This window comes from Ovis aries, chromosome 10, assembly GCF_016772045.2.
Source record: "Ovis aries strain OAR_USU_Benz2616 breed Rambouillet chromosome 10, ARS-UI_Ramb_v3.0, whole genome shotgun sequence".
NCBI lineage: Eukaryota > Metazoa > Chordata > Mammalia > Artiodactyla > Bovidae > Ovis > Ovis aries.
The window spans coordinates 49,459,207-49,481,770 of record NC_056063.1 but is presented as its reverse complement, the minus strand read 5'-3'; the positions used below and the strand labels follow the sequence as shown (position 1 = coordinate 49,481,770).

Here is a 22,564-nt window from a genome sequence, read left to right as displayed (position 1 = left end):
GATTTTGGAGCCCCCCAAAATAAAATCTGACACTGTTTCCACTGTTTCCCCATCTATTTGCCATGAAGTGATGGGACCAGATGCCATGATCTTAGTTTTCTGAATGTTGAACTTAAGCCAACTTTTTCACTTTCATCAAGAGGCTTTTAGTTCCTCTTCACTTTCTGCCATAAGGGTGTTGTCATCTGTATATCTGAGGTTATTGATATTTCTCCCAGCAATCTTGGTTCCAGCTTGTGCTTCTTCCAGCCCAGCGTTTCTTATGATGCACTCTGCATATAAGTTAAATAAGCAGGGTGACAATATACAGCCTTGATGTACTCCTTTTCCTATTTGGAACCAGTCTGTTGTTCCATGTCCAGTTCTAACTGTTGCTTCCTGACCTGCATACAGATTTCTCAAGAGGCAGGTCAGGTGGTCTGTATTCCCATCTCTTTCAGAATTTTCCACAGTTTATTATGATCCACATAGTCAAAGGCTTTGGCCTAGTCAATAAAGCAGAAATACATGTTTTTCTGGAATTCTCTTGCTTTTTCCATGATCCAGCAGATGCTGGCAATTTGATCTCTGGTTCCTCTGCCTTTTGTAAAACCAGCTTGAACATCTGGAAGTTCACGGTTCACGTACTGCTGAAGCCTGGCTTGGAGAATTTTGAGCATTACTTTACTAGTGTGTGAGATGAGTGCAGTTGTGCCGTAGTTTGAGCATTCTTTGGCATTGGAATGAAAACTGACCTTTTCCAGTCCTGTGGCCACTGCTGAGTTTTCCAAACTTGCTGGTATCTTGAGTGCAGCCCTTTCACAGCATCATCTTTTAGGATTTGAAATAGCTCAACTGGAATTCCATCACATCCACCAGCTTTGTTCGTAGTGATGCTTTCTAAGGCCCACTTGACTTCACATTCCAGGATGTCTGGCTCTAGGTGAGTGACACTTACATGGTAATTAAAAAATTCTGAAATCTGTGCGTTCTGAAACCTAGTTGTTGTTCAGTTGCTAAGTTGTGTCCCACTCTTTGTGACTTATGGACTGTAGCCTGCCAGGCTCCTCTGTCCATGCGATTTCCCTGGGAAGAGTACGGCATCATTTCCTCCTCCAGGGGATTTTCCCAGACCAGTGATTGAACCCGCATCTCCTGCATTGGCAGGTGGATTCTGTACCACTGAGCCACCAGGGAAGCCCTTGTGCACGTTGTTGTTGTTACTCAGTTGCTAAGTCATGTCCAGAGCTTTGCGACCCCATGGACTGCAGCACGCCAGGCTTCCCTGTCCTTCACTAGCTCGAACTCTTGTCCATTGAGTTGGTGATGCCATCCTACCATCTCATCATCTGTTGCCCCCTTCTCCTCTTGCCCTCAGTCTTTGCCAGCATCAAGTTCTTTTCCAATGCATTGGCTCTTTGTATCAGATTATTTTTTTTTAAATATTTTTAAAAAATTTATTTGTTTTTTAATTGAAGAGTAATTGCTCTACACAATTGTGTTGGTGTCTGCCAGACATCAGCATGATCTGCCAAAACATAACATCAGGTTATTTTTAACTACACCAGGGAATTAGTTGGAAAAAGGAGGAAGGGAGAGAAGTACTTACTGATTCCATGAATGAATACAGTTCATAGGAAAGAGATCAAGCTGTGGATTTCTAAATAATTACAGGAATAAGATGGATGGCAATAAAGATGCAATGAAAGAGAGGGTATAGAAGGTATTGAAAATAAAAAGTTGACTGACTGTGGAATAGATATAATATTAACATATTAAGTTTCAGAAAATATAGCCAGATAATCTCCATAAACAGGAGTTCTGGATGATGGATTTGCAGCATGATCTTTACTGTTGTGGGTTTTAGTTTATTTGGATCATACTACTGTGAAAAATTGTAGACCCATCTCCTGTTGCCTCATTGCCTATAAAAGAGGAGTATGATATATTAATATATGCTTTCTAGAAATCTGGCTGTCTTTAGTAACTATTTTTCTTTCCTTAAATTAGTATAATTTAATAATACATGATACCCAGAGAAGTGCATGTGGCTTTTCTTTTGATCTCTTTCTGACTCCAGCAGATTCTGTGGCCTAATAGTATTGCTTAGCTCTGTGTTTTTACAACCAAAGTAGTACTTATCATTAAGAAAAAAGATAACTTAATAACTGCCACTTTTATCAAGTGCCTTCTGCATATTCCATATCTGGACATAACAAACATACTACCAGGTAGGCATTATTTTAGCATTTTTTAGCTAATTAATTTCTCTGGAATTCAGACCTGTTTTCTAAAAATTGTTACTGGGCCATGACATTATAGCTTGGAAATAGAAAAGCTGAGTTTTGAATTCAAGTCTCTAGGATGTTAAATGTCATCAGGAGGTGACATCCACTTCCTAGCATCAGGAGGGGGATAAAGTACTCCACCATCACAGGGCTTCCCTGATAGCTCAGTTGGTAAAGAATCCGCCTGCAATGCAGGAGACCCTGGCCTGGTTCGATTCCTGAATCAGGATGATCTGCTGGAGAAAGGAATAGGCTAACTATTCCAGTATTCTTGGGCTTCCCTTGTGGCTGAGCTGATAAAGAATTACTGGCAATGCGGGAGACTTAGGTTTGATCCCTGAGTTGGGAAGATTCCTGAAAAAGGGAAAGGATACCTGCTGCAGTATTCTGGCCTGGATAATTCCATGGACTGTCTAGTCCTTCGGGTCACAAAGAGTTGGACATGACTGAGAGACTTTCACTTTCTTTCTTCATCACAGAAAACTAACCAAAATGATCATATGGATCCAACCCACTGATGCTGTGAACCAGGCCATGCAGGGCCACCCAAAATAGATGGGTCATGGTGGAGAGTTCTGACGAAACATGATCCACTGGAGAAGGGACTGGCAAACCACTCCAGTATTCTTGCCTCGAGAAGCCCATGCATGAATGGTATGAATATGCAGAGTAATGGGAGGAGGCATGATTGCTTCTGAAAAACTCTGCAGGTATTGTTCATGGTCTTATAAAAATGGGAGGGTTAGCTTTTAACTTCTGAGGCTACTGGGATATCTGGCGGGGTGTGTGGGCGAGTTCTTGCATAATATCTCTGAGAAAGGCTACATGAAAAAAAATGCATTGGCAAAAGGAACTCTGATATCCTTTGTTTAGTATGGACCCCACTTGAAGAATTCCCTGGCTGGTAGTTAAGATGCCATACTTCCAATGCAGGGTGGTGCAAGTTCAATCCCTGGTCAGGAAACTGAGATCCCTCATGCCAAGTGGTACAGCCCAAGCAAACAAACAAACCTGTTAATATAAACCCCATTGCATCCACAGAGCATCCATGGAGAAATGCTGCCCAACTCCAGCAATAACAAGATTCGGCCCATCAGTGGCCCCTGGTTGTAATTGAGTGTCTTCAGTGACCACCTGGATCCACAAAGTGAATGCTGCAGTGGTTTGTCCATTTCAGTGCATGGTAGCACTCCTGACAGCTGGCCCCCTCTGTCACTGGATAAATTTGTCCTGGAATAGTGCTTCCATCGTGCTCACACTTTAGGAGCTTGTAGTGAGAAGCACTGTCGTGGGAGGAGAAGAGTTTGGGATCAGACAGACATGTGTTCAGATCCCTGTTGTGCAGTTCAGTAGCCATGAACCTTGCTTTGCTTGTAACGTGGAGGTTCACATTGCTCCTTCATGGTGGGGACTGCCTCAGGTAATGGTGTAAAGTACCTGCCACATTGCCTGGTGTGTACATGGTATATGGGTTATATTTTTGGTGCTGAGATACTATTGGGAATAATATATCTGTGTAATTTACACAAAACAAAGTGACAGATATGTTTTTGAGCATTCCAAGTGGCCATGATAAAACCCTAAGGGGAATAAATTACTCCCAGTCACAGATGAACATGTTATTATAACAGCGCTTCATGGAACTGTGCTTAGACAAGGAATTGTCCCTGCTCACCTTCAGAATTGTCCAAGGCCGCCTCCAGAGGAATCGTTCAGCTACTGGTGTGTCCCATGGGCTCAGCTTTGGAATAGTGAAAGTATTTCACTTCATTGTCCCCTGTTTATCAGTTGAGAATTTCTCTTCAAAGTGCCATGCAGTGAAGAGATGTGGTGTCCTCAGGTACCACTGGTCATTAGTCATCCATTGTATTCTGCCCAGAACCTCCCAGGTGGCGCTAGTGGTAAAGAATCCACCTACCAACACAACAGACCCAAGAGATGTGGGTTCGATCCCTGGGTCAGACATGACTGAGGGATTGAGCACAATGCAAAATGTATTTTGCCCAAAGCAGGTTAGTAGCCACTGGAAAGGAGAAGTTTCAATAAGTTTAGCTGCGTTCACCAATTCAGAGATAGAACTCAAACTCCGTTAACTAATATTTATTTATCCCCGTTCATAGCACATGCTGTGCAGACTTGTGCATTGTTTCAACAACAGCTGTTTATTCCACTCTGAAAGAATTTCAGAGATAGAACTCTTCAAATAATTTCTGTGTTATAAATACTATATTTTTACAGTATGAACCTAATAAATTGCAGCCCATAAATTATTTTCAGTGACTTAGTATGATTCTTTTTTTGTGTGTGCATTTTTTACATAGAAGTTTCTTAGATTCCACAACCTTATAAGGGAAGAGAAACTGAAAGATGTATCAGTGCCTTAATTTCACTGATGCGGGAGTTGTGGTCCAGATTGGTTAGCTAATTTACCGCTGGAACCCAGTATCATAGGTAATGGTAGTATAATACTCTCCCTTATTTAACACTAATTTCATCAATCAAATAATGTTCATTGGTAAGCTACAAGAATTCAGCATATTGCTAAGAAGGTAGACACTCCAAACAAAATGCAAGGATTATTCAAGAGAGTTGGAGCACGGATATTTTTCGAGTTGCTTTCCCTCCTGTGATTATGAATGCCTTGTGTAGTCTCCTATTCATAATTGATTGGTCCATTGGACTTCCCTAGTGGTGGTAAAGAATCTGCCTGCAGTGCAGGAGACCTGTGTTTGATCCTTGGGTTGGAAAGATCCCCTGGAGAAGGGAGTGGCAACCCATTCCAGTATTCTTGCTGGAGAATTCCATGGACAGAGGAGCCTGGCGGGCTATAGTAGATGGGGTCACAAAGGGTTGGACACAACTGAGTGGCTTTCACTTTATGGGTAATGGCTAACTTTGGAACGACTTGTGTATATATATACACTGGACCTCATTCTGTAATATCTGTGTGGGAAAAAAAGGTAGAGAAAGATTTTAGCAAAAGTTTAGGTTTAGAGAAGTTCATTTGGGAGGTAATAGTCAAATCTCTCTGGTAGGGAAACTTCCTAAGAGAGCAAAGGCTGTTGTAAAATTAAGGGGAATTTTTGGAAGATATCCCTCTGTAGGGAGGTAGACTGTTCAAAAGACATCCAATGGTAGCGCAGAAATTGGAGAGAAGAATCTGAGTCCTCATTGAAATGGGGGAGGGAGATTGTATTTCCAAGTGGAGTTGCTAAATAAACATCAGTTATCAGAGAGACCATTTCAAGATAGGGGGAGGTGGATCACAGTAGAGTGAATGAGTTGCGATCGTTATGTCCATGTCCGAGGAAGGATAGAAACTGTTTTCTAGTTACGTGAAGTTGTAGCAGAACTGCCTGAATGTTAGAACTGAGAGGGAGATTATCTGAATATTTTTAAGGAGAGAGAGAAGATGCATGCATATGGTAGAAAAGAGTAGAAAATTAGAACCCGGATGTGGTGAGGGAAGGTTAAAGCCGCTCAATGAAATAAAAACCTTTAAAAGGCTAGCTGGGGTGGGAGTGTATGCCATCAAGCATTTGAACCTGAGGGTTGAAGCATATTGAAGTTTGAAGCTTGTGAGTGAAAATTAAATAAATATTCATTATGTAAGTTATCACAGTGTAAGTGATCACAGCAGCCTTCACAGTGAAGGAAGTTTTGGACAAAGTCTCCAAATAGTAATAGAGAAATAGACTTCCTATATTTTGCAGAAAGATCTTCAAATATTAATAATAGAGAGACCTTCATAATATTAGTGGTATATGGCTTGCTCTTGTGTGACAGTTATATTCACTGAATGTTCTTTTCAAATTCAAGTTGACTAGTAGAGTCATGTGCCTACTTCATAGTCCTGCTCTGGATTAATAGTGAGTTGTTATCTATTTGGTTGAGTTGTCATCTGTTTGGTTCTCATGAATTACAATGCAGTTATTTTCATCCTTCACACCATGGCTTTCTGCAGAGATGAAGTATGTGTAAAACCACAACACCTGGTTTTACCATTCCTTTTTTGCAGTCTCAGTAGTTACCCAAATCACAGTGTGCCACCTCCAGCCATTGTTAATCTTAAAATATATGATGGTCACATTCAGTTGCTCAGTCATCTCCAACTCTTAGCCACCCTAGGGACTACAGCACACCAGGCTTCCCTGTCCTTCACTGTCTGCCTCAGTTTGCTCAGGCTCATATCCACTGAGTCAGTAATGCCATCCAACCATCACATCCTCTGTCACCCCCTTCTCTTCTTGCCCTCAGTCTTTCCCAGCATCGGGGTCTTTTCCAAGGAGTCAGCTCTTTGCGTCAAGTGGCCAAAGTATTGAAGCTTCAGCACCAGTCCTTCCAGTGAATATTCAGAACTGATTTCCTTTAGGATTGACTGGCTTGATCTCCTCGCTGTCCAAGGGACTCTCAAGAGTCTTCTCCAGCACGACAGTTCGAAAGCATCAATTCTTCAACACCCAACCTTCTTTATGGTCCAGCACTCACATCCTTACATGACTACTGGAAAAACCATATCTTTGATTATAGGGACCTTTGTTGGCAAAGTGATGTCTCTGCTTTGTAATGCACTGTCTAGGTTTGTCATAGCTTTTCTTCCCAGAAGCAAGCGTCTTTTTAATTTTGTGGCTGCAGTCAGCATCCTCAGTGATGTTGGAGTCCAAGAAAATGAACTCTGACCGTTTCCACTTTTTCCCCATCTGTATGCCATGAAGTGATAGGACTTGATGCTGTGATCTTAATTTTTTGAATGTTGAGTTTTAAGCCAGGTTTTTGGCTCTCCTGTTTCACCTTCATCAAGAGACTCTTTACTTCAGTTTTTCTTTCTCCCATTAAATTGTTATCTTCTGCATATCTGAGTTTTGGTATTTCTCCAGGCAGTCTTTATTCCAGCAGTGAGTCCTCCAGACCAGCATTTCATATGATGTATTCTGCGTATAAGTTAAATAAGCAGGTGCTGATATATAGCTTTGACGTACTCCTTTACAGTTTTGAACCAGTCTGTTATTCCATGTCCAGTTCTAACTGTTGCTTCTTGAACTGTATATGGGTTTCTCGGGCAGGTAAGGTGTTCTGGTATTCCCATCTCTGTAAGAATTTTCCACAGTTTGTTGTGATCAGCAGAGTCAAAAACTTTTGAAGCATGGTCAATGAAGCAAAAGTAGATTTAAAAAAAATTTCCTTGATTTTTTATATGATCCTGCTGGTGTTGGCAGTTTGACCTCTGGTTCCCTTGCCTTTTCTAAATTCAGTTTTTATATCTGGAAATTCTCAGATCACATGATGCTGAAGCCTAGCTTGAAGGATTTTGAATATAATCTTGCTAATATGTGAAATTAGTGCAATTGTATGGTAACTTGAACATTTTTTGGCATTGCCTTTCTTTAGGATTGGAATGAAAACTGACCTTTCTCAGTACTGTGGCCACTGCTGAGTTTTCCACACTTAGTGGCATATTGAATGCAGCACTTTGACAGCATTATCTTTTAGGATTTGAAATGGCTCAGCTTGAATTCCATCACCTTCACTAGCTTTGTTCATAGTAATGCTTCTTAAGGCCCACTTGACTTAACACTCCAGGATCTCTGGCTCTAGGTGAGTGATCACACCATCATAGTTATCTGGGTCATGAAGGTCTTTTTTGTATTCAGTTCAGGTCAGTCGCTCAATCTTGTCTGACTCTTTGCGACTCCATGAATCGCAGCACGCCAGGCCTCCCTGTCCATCACGAACTCCCGGAGTCCACCCATACCCATGTCCATTGAGTCGGTGATGCCATCCAAACATCTCATCCTCTGTCATCCCCTTCTCCTCCTGCCCTCAATCTTTCCTGGCATCAGGGTCTTTTCAAATGAGTCAGTTCTTTGCATCAGGTGGCCAGAGTATTGGAGTTTCAGCTTCAGCATCAGTCCTTCCAATGAACACCCAGGACTGATTTCCTTTAGGATGGACTGGTTGGATCTCCTTGCAGTCCAAGGGACTCTCAAGAGTCTTCTCCAAAACTACAGTTCAAAAACATCAATTCTTTGGCACTCAGCTTACTTCATAGTCCAACTCTCACATCCATACTTGACCACTGGGATAACCATAGCTTTGACTAGACGGACCTTTGTTGACAAAGTAATGTCTCTCCTTTTTAATATGCTGTCTAGGTTGGTCCTAACCTTCCTTCCAAGGAGTAAGCATCTTATAATTTCATGGCTGCAATCACCATCTGCAGTGATTTTGGAGCTCAGAAAAATAAAATCAGCCACTGTTTCCCCATCTATTTGCCATGAAGTGATGGGACCGGATTCCATGATCTTGACCGGATTCCAACATTCAGTTTTCTGAGTGTTGACCTTTAAGCCAACTTTTTCACTCTCCTCTTTCACTTTCATCAAGAGGCTGTTTAGTTCTTCTTCACTTTCTGCCATAAGGGTGGTGTCATCTGCATATCTGAGGTTATTGATATTTCTTCTAACAATCTTGATTCCAGCTTGTGCTTCCTCCAGCCCAGCGTTTCTCATGATATACTCTGCATATAAGTTAAATAAGCAGGGTGACAATATACATCCTTGATGTACTCCTTTTCCTATTTGGAACCAGTCTGTTGTTCCATGTCCAGTTCTAACTGTTGCTTCCTGACCTGCATACAGGTTTCTCAAGAGGCAGGTCAGGTGGTCTGGTATTCCCATCTCTTTCAGAATTTTTCACATTTTATATAGTTCTTCTGTATATTCATGCCACATCTTCTTAATCACTTTTGCTTCTGTTAGATCCTTGCCGTTTTTGTCCATTATTGTGCTTGTCTGTGCATGAAATGTTCCCTTGGGATCTCCAGTTTTCTTGAAGATCTCTCTGGTCTTTCCTATTCTGTTGTGTTCCTCTGTTCTTTTGTATTATTCACTTAAATATTTCTCTCTCCTTGCTATTCTCAGGAATTCTGCATTAAGTTGATTATATCTTTCCCTTTCTCCTTTGCCTTTTGCTTCTCTTCTTTTCTCAGCTATTTGTCAGGCCTCCTCAAACAACCACTTTGCCTTTTTGCAATTTTTCCCCCCCTCTGGGGGATCGTTTTGGTCATCACTTTCTGTGCAATGTTATGAACCTACGTCCATAGTTGTTCAGGCACTCTGTCTACCAGATCTAGTCACTTGAATCTGCTTGTCACCTCCACTGTATAATCATAAGGAATTTGATTGATGTCATACCTGAATAGCTTAGTGGTTTCCCTACTTTCTTCAATTTGAGCCTGAATTTTGCAATAAGGAGCTAATGGTTTGAATCACAGTCAGCTCCGGGTCTTGTTTTTGCTGAGTATAGAAGTTCTCCCATCTTCACTGCAAAGAATAAAATTTCTATGATTTTGGTATTGACCATCTGTTGATGTCCATGTGTAGAATTGTCTTGTGTTGTTGGAAGAGGGTGTGTGCTATGACCAGTGTGTTCTCTTGTCTAAATTCTGATAGTCTTTGCCTTGCTTCATTATATACTCAGAGACCAAACTTGCCTGTTATTCCAGGCATCTCTTGACTTCTACTTTTGCATTCCATTCCCCTATGATGAAAAGGACATCTTTTTTGGTATTAGATCTAGGAGGTCTTGAAGGTCTTCATAAAAGCTTTCAACTTAAGTTTCTTCAGTATTAGTGGTGGGGCATAGACTTGGATTACTGTGATACTGAATGGTTTGCCTTGGAAACAAACTGAGTTCATTCTGTCATTTTTGAAATTGCAACCATGTGCTGTCTTTCAGACTCTTGTTGACTGTGAGGGGTACTCCATTCCTTCTAAGGAATCTTACCTGTGGTAGTAGATATAATGGTCATCCGAATTAAATTTGCCCATTCCCGTCCATTTTAGTTCATTGATTCCTAATATGTTGATGTTCACTCTTGCCATCTCATGTTTAACTACATCCAATTAACCTTGACTCATGAACCTAACATTCCAGGTTCCTATGCAATATTGCTCTTTTCAGCGTTGGACTTTATTTTCACACCAGACACATCCACAACTGAGTGTCCTTTCTGGTTTTGCTCAGCCTATTCATTCTTTCTGTAGCTGTTTCTCAGCTCTTCCCCATTAGCATCTTGGACACCTATCCACCTGGGGGACTCATCTTTCAGTGTTATGTCTTTTTGCCTTTTCATACTGTTCATGGGGTTCCCATGGCAAGAATACTGAAGTGGTTTGCCATCATCAGAATATATGGTAAATGAAGTAGTATTTTGACATCCTTTTGGGAATAAAGTTAGAGAATTTAAGAACTGTCCTTGTAAAATCTGATGGTTTTTTGATAGTGTAGTTGAATTAAGGTATAAAAATAGATTTTCCATACATTTTGGGGAAATACCTGTGAGCACTTTGTCGTTTACTCCCGATAGTTATTTGATAAAGTTATTTTACTTGTGAACATTTCTTGGCAATGATAAATGATTAATCCATGTATTATATATGTATATATCAGACTAATTCTGATGTTTATATCGAAATAATTTTATGTTTGTATTCAAATAGGCTTTCAAATCTGCAGGTGGCCAATTTTCATTTTGAGATTATTTTTCAAAATGCCTTTGTTATTCTTGGCTATACTGTTACTTTTCAAAATCACTTAAAATAATTTTCTGGAATATTTTTAGAAAAGAACTTACTCATATAACTTATGCTTGTGTCAGGAATTTCTCTCTAATCAGATTTTTCACTAGTGCTTGACTGTGTGTGTGTGTGTGTGTGTGTGTGCACGCGCGGGCACACATGCATGCTATTGGCATATGTTCATTGCTTCATATTTGAATAGTAAATATTTTGAAATATTTTGTCCCTAAGTGTCAGTGATGTCAGACATATCTTCAGTTGTGGAACATAGCACACGAAAAAGGCCTTTTACAGTCATTTTCCGCCATGTAATTAGCTTCTTTATGTTTTTAATATTGTTGGTTTAGAATTCATAAAATAAATCCATTTATAAGACATAAGAAATGTTCATGGGGTTCTCATGGCAAGAATACTGAAGTCATTTGCCATCATCAAAATATATGATAAATGAAGTAGTATTTTGACATCCTTTTGGAAATGAAATTAGAGAATTCAAGAATTACCCTTGTAAAATCTGATGGTTTTTTGATAGTGTAGTTGAATTAAAGTATAAAAATAGATTTTCCATACATTTTGGGGAAATACTTGTGAGCACTTTGTTGTTTACTCCCAATAAACATAAACTTCATGAACATAAAACATAAGATCTAAGACACTAGAAATTCTGCTCTCAGGATTGGTTTGGTTATTCTTTTGAAATGGTCCTTCTCTCCACTGTAGAGGCTTCTCTACTATGTCAGAGCTCCTTGTTGGGTGACATGGCCTAGCTGGTATAGGTATGTCAGCTAGGATGCTCAGTCATATGTATGCATGTGTAAATCATATGTGTCTGTACATACATGTGTATGTTCTCAGAGTCAGGTTCAAATGTCCTCATTCCTCGTATAGCTCTTTAGCTTCAAGACTTTGCTTCGTTTCACCTTGCTGTGGGTTCCCTCAGTTTCCTGCTATGCTTTATTTTCACTAGAGCTCCTATGATGATATTAGGATTTCAACTTGATACATGATCGGCAGATATGGACTTTAATCATACTTACTTTCAATTCAAAATGGATGTATTCATACTGGATCATTGGAATAGCTATGCCTTGTACATGAATTTATTAACTAATATTATAATAATGCCTTTGTTGTTCAGTCACCAAGTTGTGTCCAACCCTTAGTTCATGTTAAACATATGGTGAACATCCACTAGATGGTATCCATTATTGTTATTATTTTACTTGTTTATATTCTCCCTTTTGTTGTCCATGAGCCTGTTTAAATCAGGTATTGTGATATGTGATTTGTAAGGTCCTCAATTTTTGGCATATATGAATATAAATTAATAACAGAATATAGGTACCATGTAATAAATGTCAATAGACCCTCAATTAAGACCTGCTAGCTATTGCTTGCGTTATATTTGAGTTGACTTTGATTTCCAATTTCAGTATTTTTTAGTTTTTCAAGTGGTGGTTTTGATCCTTCTAGAGAGGAATCCACCTAATATATCACTTGTTATTCTCAATAAATAGTATTTTGATTTTTGGTATTAATTATGAGAGAAGCAGAGAGAAGCATACAGATGTAATACATTTGACAGTCTACTAATTTGCTCATCATTGAGAAATACTTATTGATTATATATTTGCTATGACAGCAGCTATCTGTTATGAACCAGATTATGAACTTCATGGGGCAGTGATTATGATGTCTGAATGTACATGCTAGATTAATGAGTTTAGCTTGTCAAAACTGTTGTTCAGTAAGACAAGATATTCATTACAGATATCACATTAATTCTCTTGTGTCTGTATCAATATGTCACAAATGTCAGTAAAACAGATCTGTTTACTTCTTTGATCTATCTTTCAGTTGTATTGTACAATCTGCCTCTGTTAAAACTTCTTTGGGTTCAGATGTGTGAAAAGACTGAACATGAAAGTGTCCTAAAAATACCTCAGGTTGGATATTTTTTAAATTCTTGTTAAATATTTGGAAATTGCAAATTTCATTTAAATGTCAGCGTAATTAAGTGTGTGCCATTTGTTTTCCTACTCAGGATTTACAGTTTGATGGAATGTTTTCTTCACTATTTAATAAATATTTGTTTTATTTCACATTAGTTAATTTAACACTGGGTAAGAGCAACGTATTTTAATCAGCTATTGTTGTGATGGACTAGAAAACAAATTCACTCCCTAAGCAAACAGTTTATTATGCATTGAATGGGGTTTATCTTTCTTAGCATTGGGAAACTAAACATAGAATGCAATAATTAATAGGAAAGCCAAGTCTGTTGACTGCATACTGAATGAGGCAACTTATTTTTCTTGACTATGTCATTGCTCTTTAGTGTATAAAATTTGTAATTACCCCATAATACATACGCCCAGCTATGTTCAGACAACACCCATTGAAGTAAAGTAGTGTGAAAATTTCTAGACTTTGTGAATTATGCATGTATAAATAGTACCAAATGTGTGTTTATCATGATTTTATTTTTCATTTATTTTCAACCCTTGATGTTTGCTTTTCTCTATGTAAATCACATAACCACATTTATATTTATAAAAAGTGCTGGGAAGTGAAGTGGAGATTAATAAGTAGCTGGGACCCTGTTGTTCTCTCCTACCAGCCTCTTAAGATCCCCAGAAGTTTTTCACATCTTAATGATAATGGTTTAAAACACACCCTGATACAGTTAAGGGAAGACTGTTCGTGCCCCTCCTCCCCCCACCCTGCTTCCCATGTGAGAATGGAAACTCCTGTGTGGCCAAGTTGCTTTTGGCGGAATGTAGTGTTACATGCAGTAGCTTTCCATGCAACTACAAATTGCACACGCTCATATTTATTTGTGCTGCAATCTAAATCACATAAATTAGACATATGAAGACAAGATTTAATCATCTTGTCATTCCTTTGCAATACAAATCAGATTTTTGACTACGCAGTCCCAGTAAAATGGCAATTACACTTGAATATGAGCATAGCATACAGTACTTTTCAAACCATTATATTGAGCACAATATATGTACAAGAAAGGCTTAATTCATTTGCTGTGGTTACTTTCTTTTAAAGGTTTATTTGTTCTCTGTCTGTCTAGAATGATTGGATGTAATGCAAGCCGAAAACAGATGGAAAGCGTCATTTCTATGTCAGTGTGCTTTATCTCTGCCTTCTCCCTCAGAAAATGGGCTGTTTATGCAGTGAACTCTGTGCTTAAATGATTGCGCAAAGCTTCAGGGTATACCATACTCCATGTGGGACCTTCCTTAGTTCTGAGAAAGTTTGCTTTTTCTGTATTGTCTGTTTTTCTTCCTGGTAGGCTACAGTCCATGGGGTCGCAAAGAGTCGGACACAGCTGAGTGACTTTCCTTCCTTTCCTATGCTTTCCTGGGTGAAAACATAATTTCAGAGAAACATAGAGCTGGAAATGGGAAAGAATTTTATAATGGAGAAGTTTCAAACGAGTTATATGTAACTAACAAGTCCAAGGAGGGTATTGTGAGGTATGAGTTATTGATGGCCTTACAACAGTGAACTCTCTTAATGGGTTTTTTATAGACACTATACCGTGATGCCCTAGAGGGGCTTCCCTGTTGGCTTAGATGGTAAAGAATCTGCCTGCAATCCAGGAGGCCTGGGTTCAATCCCTAGGTCAGGAAGATCCCCGGGAGAAGGGAATGGCTACTCCAGTATTCCTCCCTGGAGAATTCCATGGACAGAGAAACCTGACGGGCTATAGTCCATGGGGTTGCAAAGAGCCAGACACAGCTGAGCAGCTTACACTTTCACTGGGACGCCCTAGAGTGGCGCTCCTGTTGGCTGTGTTCTCAGGACTTTTCCTGTAAGAAACATACAGTCATGGTTGAAGGTGGTATGGAGTAAGTGTAACTTGGGCTAGAGTAAGTCATTGCTTTTTCCTAGTTCTGGGGGAAGTTTAAGTGGAAGTAAGATATTGGCCACTTGATTATAAGCATAGGGAGTATGGATGGGACTGACATTTGTCGAATAACTGGTATGTGCCACGTAGTGAAGTGCGGTCAGTATATTGTCTACATTCTCATTTCCGGCGCCCCTTGCCCAAAGGTTTTATTTTACCAGCTTAATAAATTACAAAAAGGGAGTACATGAAAGTGAAGCAACCTGCCCCAAGTCACATGGCCTCCAAATGTTCTTCTCTCTGGCATTTGTGCCTGCATCTTTTCCATGACTATCAGCATAGCCTTTCTTACAGGAGTAGACATGCTGTACATTCGTGTGAGATCCCAGAATTCTGGGCATAGAAGAATCCCTGAAATTTCTGTTGTCATCCTCTGTATTACCCAGTGGGCAAAGAATAGAGGGTGGAACATTGTCCCTTGGTTTTTTCCTGGAGAAAGGACGATAATGCTAGAACATAGGTATGTAACTATAGAATGTATCTAGGAAGTAATCTCCATTGAAGCTGTGTGTACTTTTCTTTTTTAATTCATCAGATCTTTGATATGATAATCTGGTATTAATAAATTGAATAGAAATTGGGTTATTTTTTATAAGGCATTGCTTTCTCTATGGGCTCTACCTAACCCTTGTTGAAGTGACTTCAATTAAAAGTTTGAAAATTTCTCAGTGGGATACAAAGAATTGTCACTGTTTAATCTTTATTCATAAATCATGAAAATTATGCGTATCTCATATGTAGATGTTAGATTATGGAATCGCATATACTCAGAATGGACAATAAGCAACTTCCCTTTTCTATTTATTGTGAGAGGCATCTTTAAAATAAGATATTCATATAGGTGTGATTTCCTGACTGCCTGTGGCCTATGTTTAAAAATATCTGAACCTCAGTTTGCTTCTCTACAGAGAGTGATGTGTATGCCATGGAAATCTGTGTGTCTTTTCTCAGCAGTAAGATGTCTCATGCCATACAGGTTCAGAGAAGATACTGTAGGTGTCACCTGTCACCTAGCAACAAGCTTACTGCTTTGTGTCTTTAGTGTCTTTTCATTTTAAGTCAAAATAGCTCTGAAAATGTAGCACTTAGATTTGCATTTATCTCCAGAAATATTTAGATTAACCTTCAAATATTTTTAGTTCCCAAGATAACTCACTACGACAGATGAAACAGAAATAACTTTAAATGAAAAAAGGCAATTTATAGATCAGAAACCTTGATACAGAGTAAGGCCAACCTGGATCCTCTTATATAACATCTCAGACTGAAATGCACAGGCCTGCCTATGGGTTCGCTAATCAGCTCTAAAAGTTATAGTAACTGAGTTGAATGGTATATACATCTTTATAGCTTGACTTTTTTTGTATCGCTGCTTGAAAACACAAGATCACAGCTAATGAAGTAGTGATTTTGTAAAACTGAATCTGGAATTCCAAATGGGATTATTATTCCAGTACCAGGATTCAATTATTTGAAACAGAGCAAACTAAATTCCCTTTGGGCAAAGAGGAGTATACCCTGACTAGTCAGATGTCTGTAAATATTTATAAAATACGTTTTTCTGTCTCTCCTTAAAGATACATAAAGGGATTCTCAGAGGGATTAGCAACAAGTGTACTTGTGGATCCTGAAGTATTAAGAATGTATTAACAGTAGCCTTTAAATATTGAGAACATAATCATTTAAGTTGTGATGAAGAGCTAGCAGCCTGTTACCGGAGGGTAATATGATGCCTGTACTCTGAGGTAATCATTCTGAAGTAACTCCTTATTCATTAAGAAGGAGAGCATCCACTTTCGTTCTGGCCAAGGTCATCTTTGTTATCTAGGATGCGTGTGTTTGTGCTTAGTTGCTTAGTCATGTCTGACTCTTTGTGACCCCATGAACTGTAGTGCACCAGGCTCCTCTTCCCATGGAATTTTCCAAGCAAGAATCCTCGAGTGGGTTGCTATTCCCTACCCCAGAGTATCTTGCAGACCCAGAGATCGAACCCGCGTCTCATGCATTGGCAGGCGGGTTCTTTACCACTGAGCTGATATTCTCTCTGAATTTTTATTGAAGCTGGCTGGCCATGTGTGTAAACCTTAGGGAAGAAACCAAGAGTTAGAAAGTGAAGAATGTGGACAGTCATTCTTTATTGCGTATAGCTACTGAAGAAAAACATGTATAAATAGAATTTCACTAAAAGAAGTACTCTTCACTGAAAGAAAAATAAACCAGTATTTACGAGTGGTTCCAGGAAGCAACATTTTTGTTTAAAAGTAAATCTAAAATTCTTTCTAAAATATGTTATGCCTTTTGTTACTTCTTGTGTTTTTCATATTGGAATAAGATGCCTGCCCTTGGTTTTGCCTCACCTGACGATTGAGAATCGCTTTTGGAGCCAGGGAAATGAAGGCCAAAAGCAAGCATGATGAGTTTCTTGATGAGGACAGTGGACGTTAAAACTTCCAGACTTAGGAAAGATTTACTGGATAATTTCACAAACCTGTTCGGCAGAGTTTAGTCATCTTTTAATTAGAAAATTGATGAGATAATAACTGTTATTGGAAATACTCCAGTTTTCTATTTTATATCATGGTTTGGGTTTTGATGGGGATTTGGGGAACAATCCAAAGGTCCTTGGCAGGAATAAAATTGGAGCTCCATCTATTATATCTGGTGGTCTTAATTTGGGGTAATTCTGTTTTCCTGTTTAATATTTGGGCCATTGATGAAGGAGTGATAATTCTTACGAGTACTTACATATATAACAGTGCAGACTGTTGTGTTACAGAAATTACTTCAGTTAGGGTGTATAGGATAGATAGGTGCATTAAGTGTTATCTTTGCTTCTGTGGAGAATGAAGTTGAGCCTCAAGGTCGATTGAGTTGTTCACGGTCACATGCTAACAGCTGATAGAGGAGAAACGAGGGGCAGGTTTTCTCAAGCTTAAACTGTGTCTTTGTTTTCTGTCATCTGTGCTACTTAAAGTATGGGATGGGCATCTCAGAGCAAAGGACGGTCCTGAGTGCTCGTGGAAGAGCTTGAATTGAATGGAAAACAGAAGTTAGCATTGTACCACGCTGTCCCCATGGTATACTCTTGTTCTTGTTGAGGCTCTGAGTTGTGTCTGTTTGTGACCTCATGAACTGAAGCACGCCAGGCTTCCCTGTCCCTCACTGTCTCCTGGAGTTTGCTCAAACTCATGTTCATTGAGTCGATGATGCCATCCAGCCATCTCATCCTCTGTCTCCTCCTCCTCCTCTTGCCCTCAATCTTTCCCCACATCAGGGTCTTTTCCAGTGAGTCAGCTCTTCACATCAGGTGGCCAAAATATGTACTGACGTCTACTTTTAAATTGTAGGTGGTTACAACGATAAGCTGCAAAGAGCCATGCCACAATATTTGAGTCTAATTCAGGGGTTTTATAAGGACCCTACCATTATCTGACTTGTTACTTTGCATATAAAATTAACCTCTGATCATTGTTGTCAAATGGAACTTAAAATTGTTGATGTGCTCAACTTGCAGAACTGGTTTCAGAACAAATACTATCATTAGGATACTTAGTAAATCCCCGAATGCTGTAAAAATGTATAATATTATGTATAACTCACAAAATTCAATGTTTATTGTAGTCTGTAGCTTAATTGCATATAAAAGTACAAATTATGTAGTTAAGGCCTTAGTTCCTTGGTTAGACTTCCCCAACGGCTCAGCAGTAAAGAATCTGCCTGCGAAACAGGAGACATAGTAGATATAGCTTCCATCCTTGGATTGGGAAAATCCCATGGAGAAGGAAATGGCAACCCACTCCAGTTATTATTACCTGGAAAATCCCATGGACAGAGGAGGCCAGCAGTCCGTGGGGTCACAAAGAGTCGGACATGACTGAGCACGCATGCATGCAAATTCCTTGGTTAAGAAATATCCACACGCTTGATATAAAAGGGAGTTTCCTTTTCTTTCCTCATCCTTAGCTTCTCTTACTCATTTGACAAACCTTTATTAATCCCCTAAAGTTTGCAGGGCAATGGGCTGTGTCCTGGGAAGTAGATGGTACTAGAACTACGTTAGCACGTGTAGATTCTGCTGGTGGGACTATAAATTGGTGTGAAAGTGATGTATCTCGGTCGTGTCCGACTCTTTGCGACCCCATGGACTGTAGCCTACCAGGCTCCTCTGTCCATGGGATTTTCCAGGCAAGGATACTGGAATGGGTTGCCATTTCCTTCTCCAGGAGATCTTCCCAACCCAGGGATCGAACCCGGGCCTCCCGTATTGCAGGCAGACACTTTACCATCTGAGCCACCAGGGAAGCTAGCATGTATATAAAAAGCAAGTTGAGTAATATAGTTTGAAAGGCTGAAAAAAGCTTATATTACTCTGATCCAGGAATGATACTTCTGTAACTGTATTCTAAGACAGTAATTAAAGGTGCACACCAGGCCAGCTGAGTACAGTGGTGTAGGATATGGATTCCTGGCTGAGGGGTGAGTGGTAGACATCTACATTAGGCTTCCCTGGCCAGGCCCCACCTCCTGATGAGTGTCTGTGTCTTCCCAGAGACGGCATCCTTTCTAGTTTCCCAAATGCATCCTTCAGGCTAGCAGAGGTCCTGATGTACATGATTTACACAGAAGGATGTGTATTATCAGTAATGGTAAAAAATTGTAAACTACTAGACAAAAATGAGGGAGTAAATAATCCTGTATCTTTATAATGGAGTACTATGAATTTGGAGGTAAGCATTAATGAGTTGAATGTCATGTCAAAATGTTCTTAAAGTATGAAAAAAATTATAGAACCAGAATGTAAGCTTGCAGTGAGTTTTGAAGTACCTGATACATTCTGCTGAGAAGTTGCAGTTGATGGATTGAAACACATTTTGAAGACTAGAAAGGACAAGATGTATTTGATAGAAACATGGTGTTCTAGATAACTTCTAGAGCAAGGGATATCTTTCAAGGGATAGCCTATTATGATTTCATGATATAAAACAGAATTATCCTCTGAATTTGAAGAGAATATTTCTGTTTGTCATTTTCATATTAAAATATTGCATTTATGTTCTGTTGCTTCTTAGTGGCACTTCTAGTAGTGGTGAAAACTGTACAGTATGTTAGGGGATGTGTTTTTGAGTCAGAAGAGGCATATCTTAATAATATAGAGGGAGAGATGAAAGGCGACAGGGAAGGAGGAAGAAAGAGTCATTGCTTGATCAATTGATTGATTTAAAACTGGAATGAAATTAAAGGCCACTTCATCTTACAGACCAAGCCCATGAAACGTGTACATTCTGGTATATTTCTTTTAAGGCTTTATGACTTTCCACACGTTTTCTGCTCAGATGTGTGGAAACACATGCAGAGGAAACATGGCTGGATACTGCCTGTGTAGGCATTGGCACAGAATGGGAACTGCTTAAGAACTCTGAGGCGTGTGCCCTCTTGAGTGTAATTCCAAGTGAAAAAAAAAAAGAACTGTGCCTAATAAGCTGGCTTAACTGAATGCCAAAAAAAATTTTGCCTCGTGAAATGGAAATTCTGAAGCAAGTTACATAATACTGAGAGAGAATAAATAGGAGGACTTTTAAGATGTATCCATATGGGGCAAATGGTCTATTGTAATCGGAACTCTCCAGTCCAGCAATATTTAATTCTGTTTTCTGAGATCTACATGGTCTTGGGGATTTGGAAGCTTTTAGAGACAACATAAATATTTACTTTATGTTTGTTTAATTTTTAAATAGTGACGTATTTTAACTCAGATCAATTTTTAAAAAGTTACTTGGGTATTGGCCAAGATGGAGTCACCAAAAAGTATTCCCATTAATTATTCTGCACATTTGTATCAGCTATAAAGAGGTGAAAGGAGACAATTTCCTCTGGAAAACAAATGTTTCTTTAACAATCTCTTAGTTGCTAAGAATAATGGAGCCAACTATTTCAGCTAAAATATTTGTGACTTCTCTTTCAGATATTAAATTTGCTTTTAAACCAGTTTCTGCCATTTACCCCCACCCTTCTCTCCCTGTTTCATCCCTCTTTTTCTTCTCTCTCTGCCTTGTCTTTATACAGATTTCCGTATCTTGGGCCCAGGGTCTGTCAGTAGTGTCATAGCTGGAATTCTGCCTCTGTTTCTTCAGTTCTCCGTTTTCCCCTTTACATGGCTGCTAAAGAGGAGGCAAAACCCAAAACCGTTCTTCAGCTATCACTTTTATTATGTCACTCCACTAATCAAGAGCTTACAAAAATTGCAGACTCAAGATTTTCTTTTCTTTCCTCCAGTGGCTGAATGTTATCAACATGTGCAACTTTTTATCATTTTAAAATTGAAGTATAGTTGAAGTGCAAAATTACGCAGATTACCGGTGTACCGTATAGTGAGTCACAAAGTTTTAAAGGTTACACTCCATTTATAGTTATATAGTTATAAAGCTTTGTCTATATTCCCTGTGTCATACAACATATCCTTGTAGTTTGTTTTCTAATAATAGTTTATACTTCTTAATCCCGTACCGCTTTCCTCTCCATACTGAAAACCACTAGTTTGTTCTCTTTATCTGTGAGTCTGCTTCTTTTTTATCTGCCGTAGGTTGTTGTATTATTTAGATTCCACATGTAAGGGATATCACCCAGGCCTTCTCTGTCTGATGTATTTCACTTAGCATAATACCCTCCAGTTCGTCCATGTTGTTACAAATGGCAAAATTCCATTCTTTATGGCTCAGTTGTTTTTCAGTGTATGTGGATGCCGCATCTTCTTTATCCATTCATCTGTTGATGGTCATTCAGATTGCTTCCTTATCTTTGCGATTATTTGCATTATTATAAATAATGCTGCCATGAACTTTGGGGTTCATGTATCTTTTTGAGTTAGTGTTTTTTGTTTGTTTTTGGATATGTCCTGGAGTGCATTTACTGGGTCATAGGGTAGATCTAATTTTAGTTTTCTGAGGAGCCTTCATACTATTTTCTCCAGTGTCTGTACCAATGTATGTTTCCCCCCAACAGTATACAAGGGTTCCCTTTGCTCCTCACCCTTGCAACATTTGTTATTTGTGTTCTTTTTGATGATAGTCATGCTAACAGGTATGAGGTGATATTTTATTGTGGTTTTTAATTTATATGTCCCTGGTGGTTAGCACCTTTTCATGAGCCTGTTTTTATCTGCATGTCTTCTTTGGAAAATGTCTACTCAGATCTGCTCATTTTTAATTGGATTACTTGTGTTGTTGATGTTGAGTTATATGAACTATTTATATATTTTAGATATTAATCCCTTAGCAGTTCTCCTTAATTTTTTGTGTGCTTTTCTTTCAGGATCAATGTGACTCTAGAAACAAATGGATGAATGAATATCCATATGAAGAGGAAAACAATAAAGGTTGGTTCGTCAAATTGTATAATTGCAGTGGCAGTCCTATCCTGAACCTTAATTTGGGGCAATTATTTTCATTAGTGCACTTCTTTGACTCTGAGGCAAAGGTCAGTGCTTAGACACATTCATCTATCTATAAAGTGTAATTTTTTTTAAAACTCCTAAGTATAAAAAAGTTATAAAGAAGCTAGATGTTTTTGTGCAAATCTAGCTATCATCAGTTTCCAGAACCAAAACTGTTTTAAGAATCAACTTTAAAATGATAATTAGAAAATTGAAACTGATCACTGGGACCAAAAAAAAAAAAAAAAAAAAAAAACAACAAGCCAGATTTTCCTACCACAAGCGTGATATTCATCTCAGCTCTGTATAGCATATGATGGCTGTCAAATGCTGTCCTCTTTGCACCTGCAATCTTGGCTTT

At 39.0% G+C, this 22,564-nt stretch overlaps 1 protein-coding gene across 9 annotated transcripts in view; it reads left to right on the top strand.

The window, feature by feature from the left end:
* KLF12 (KLF transcription factor 12) overlaps positions 1-22,564 on the top strand; it is a 521,468-nt gene that overhangs the window by 144,018 nt on the left and 354,886 nt on the right. For all 9 annotated transcript variants that reach the window (XM_042254943.1, XM_042254945.1, XM_060394527.1 and 6 more), the window contains one exon: positions 22,083-22,146. In XM_042254943.1, the coding sequence (XP_042110877.1) occupies positions 22,114-22,146 (33 nt within the window). In that variant the 5' untranslated portion in view covers positions 22,083-22,113. The remainder of the gene's footprint in view (positions 1-22,082; positions 22,147-22,564) is intronic.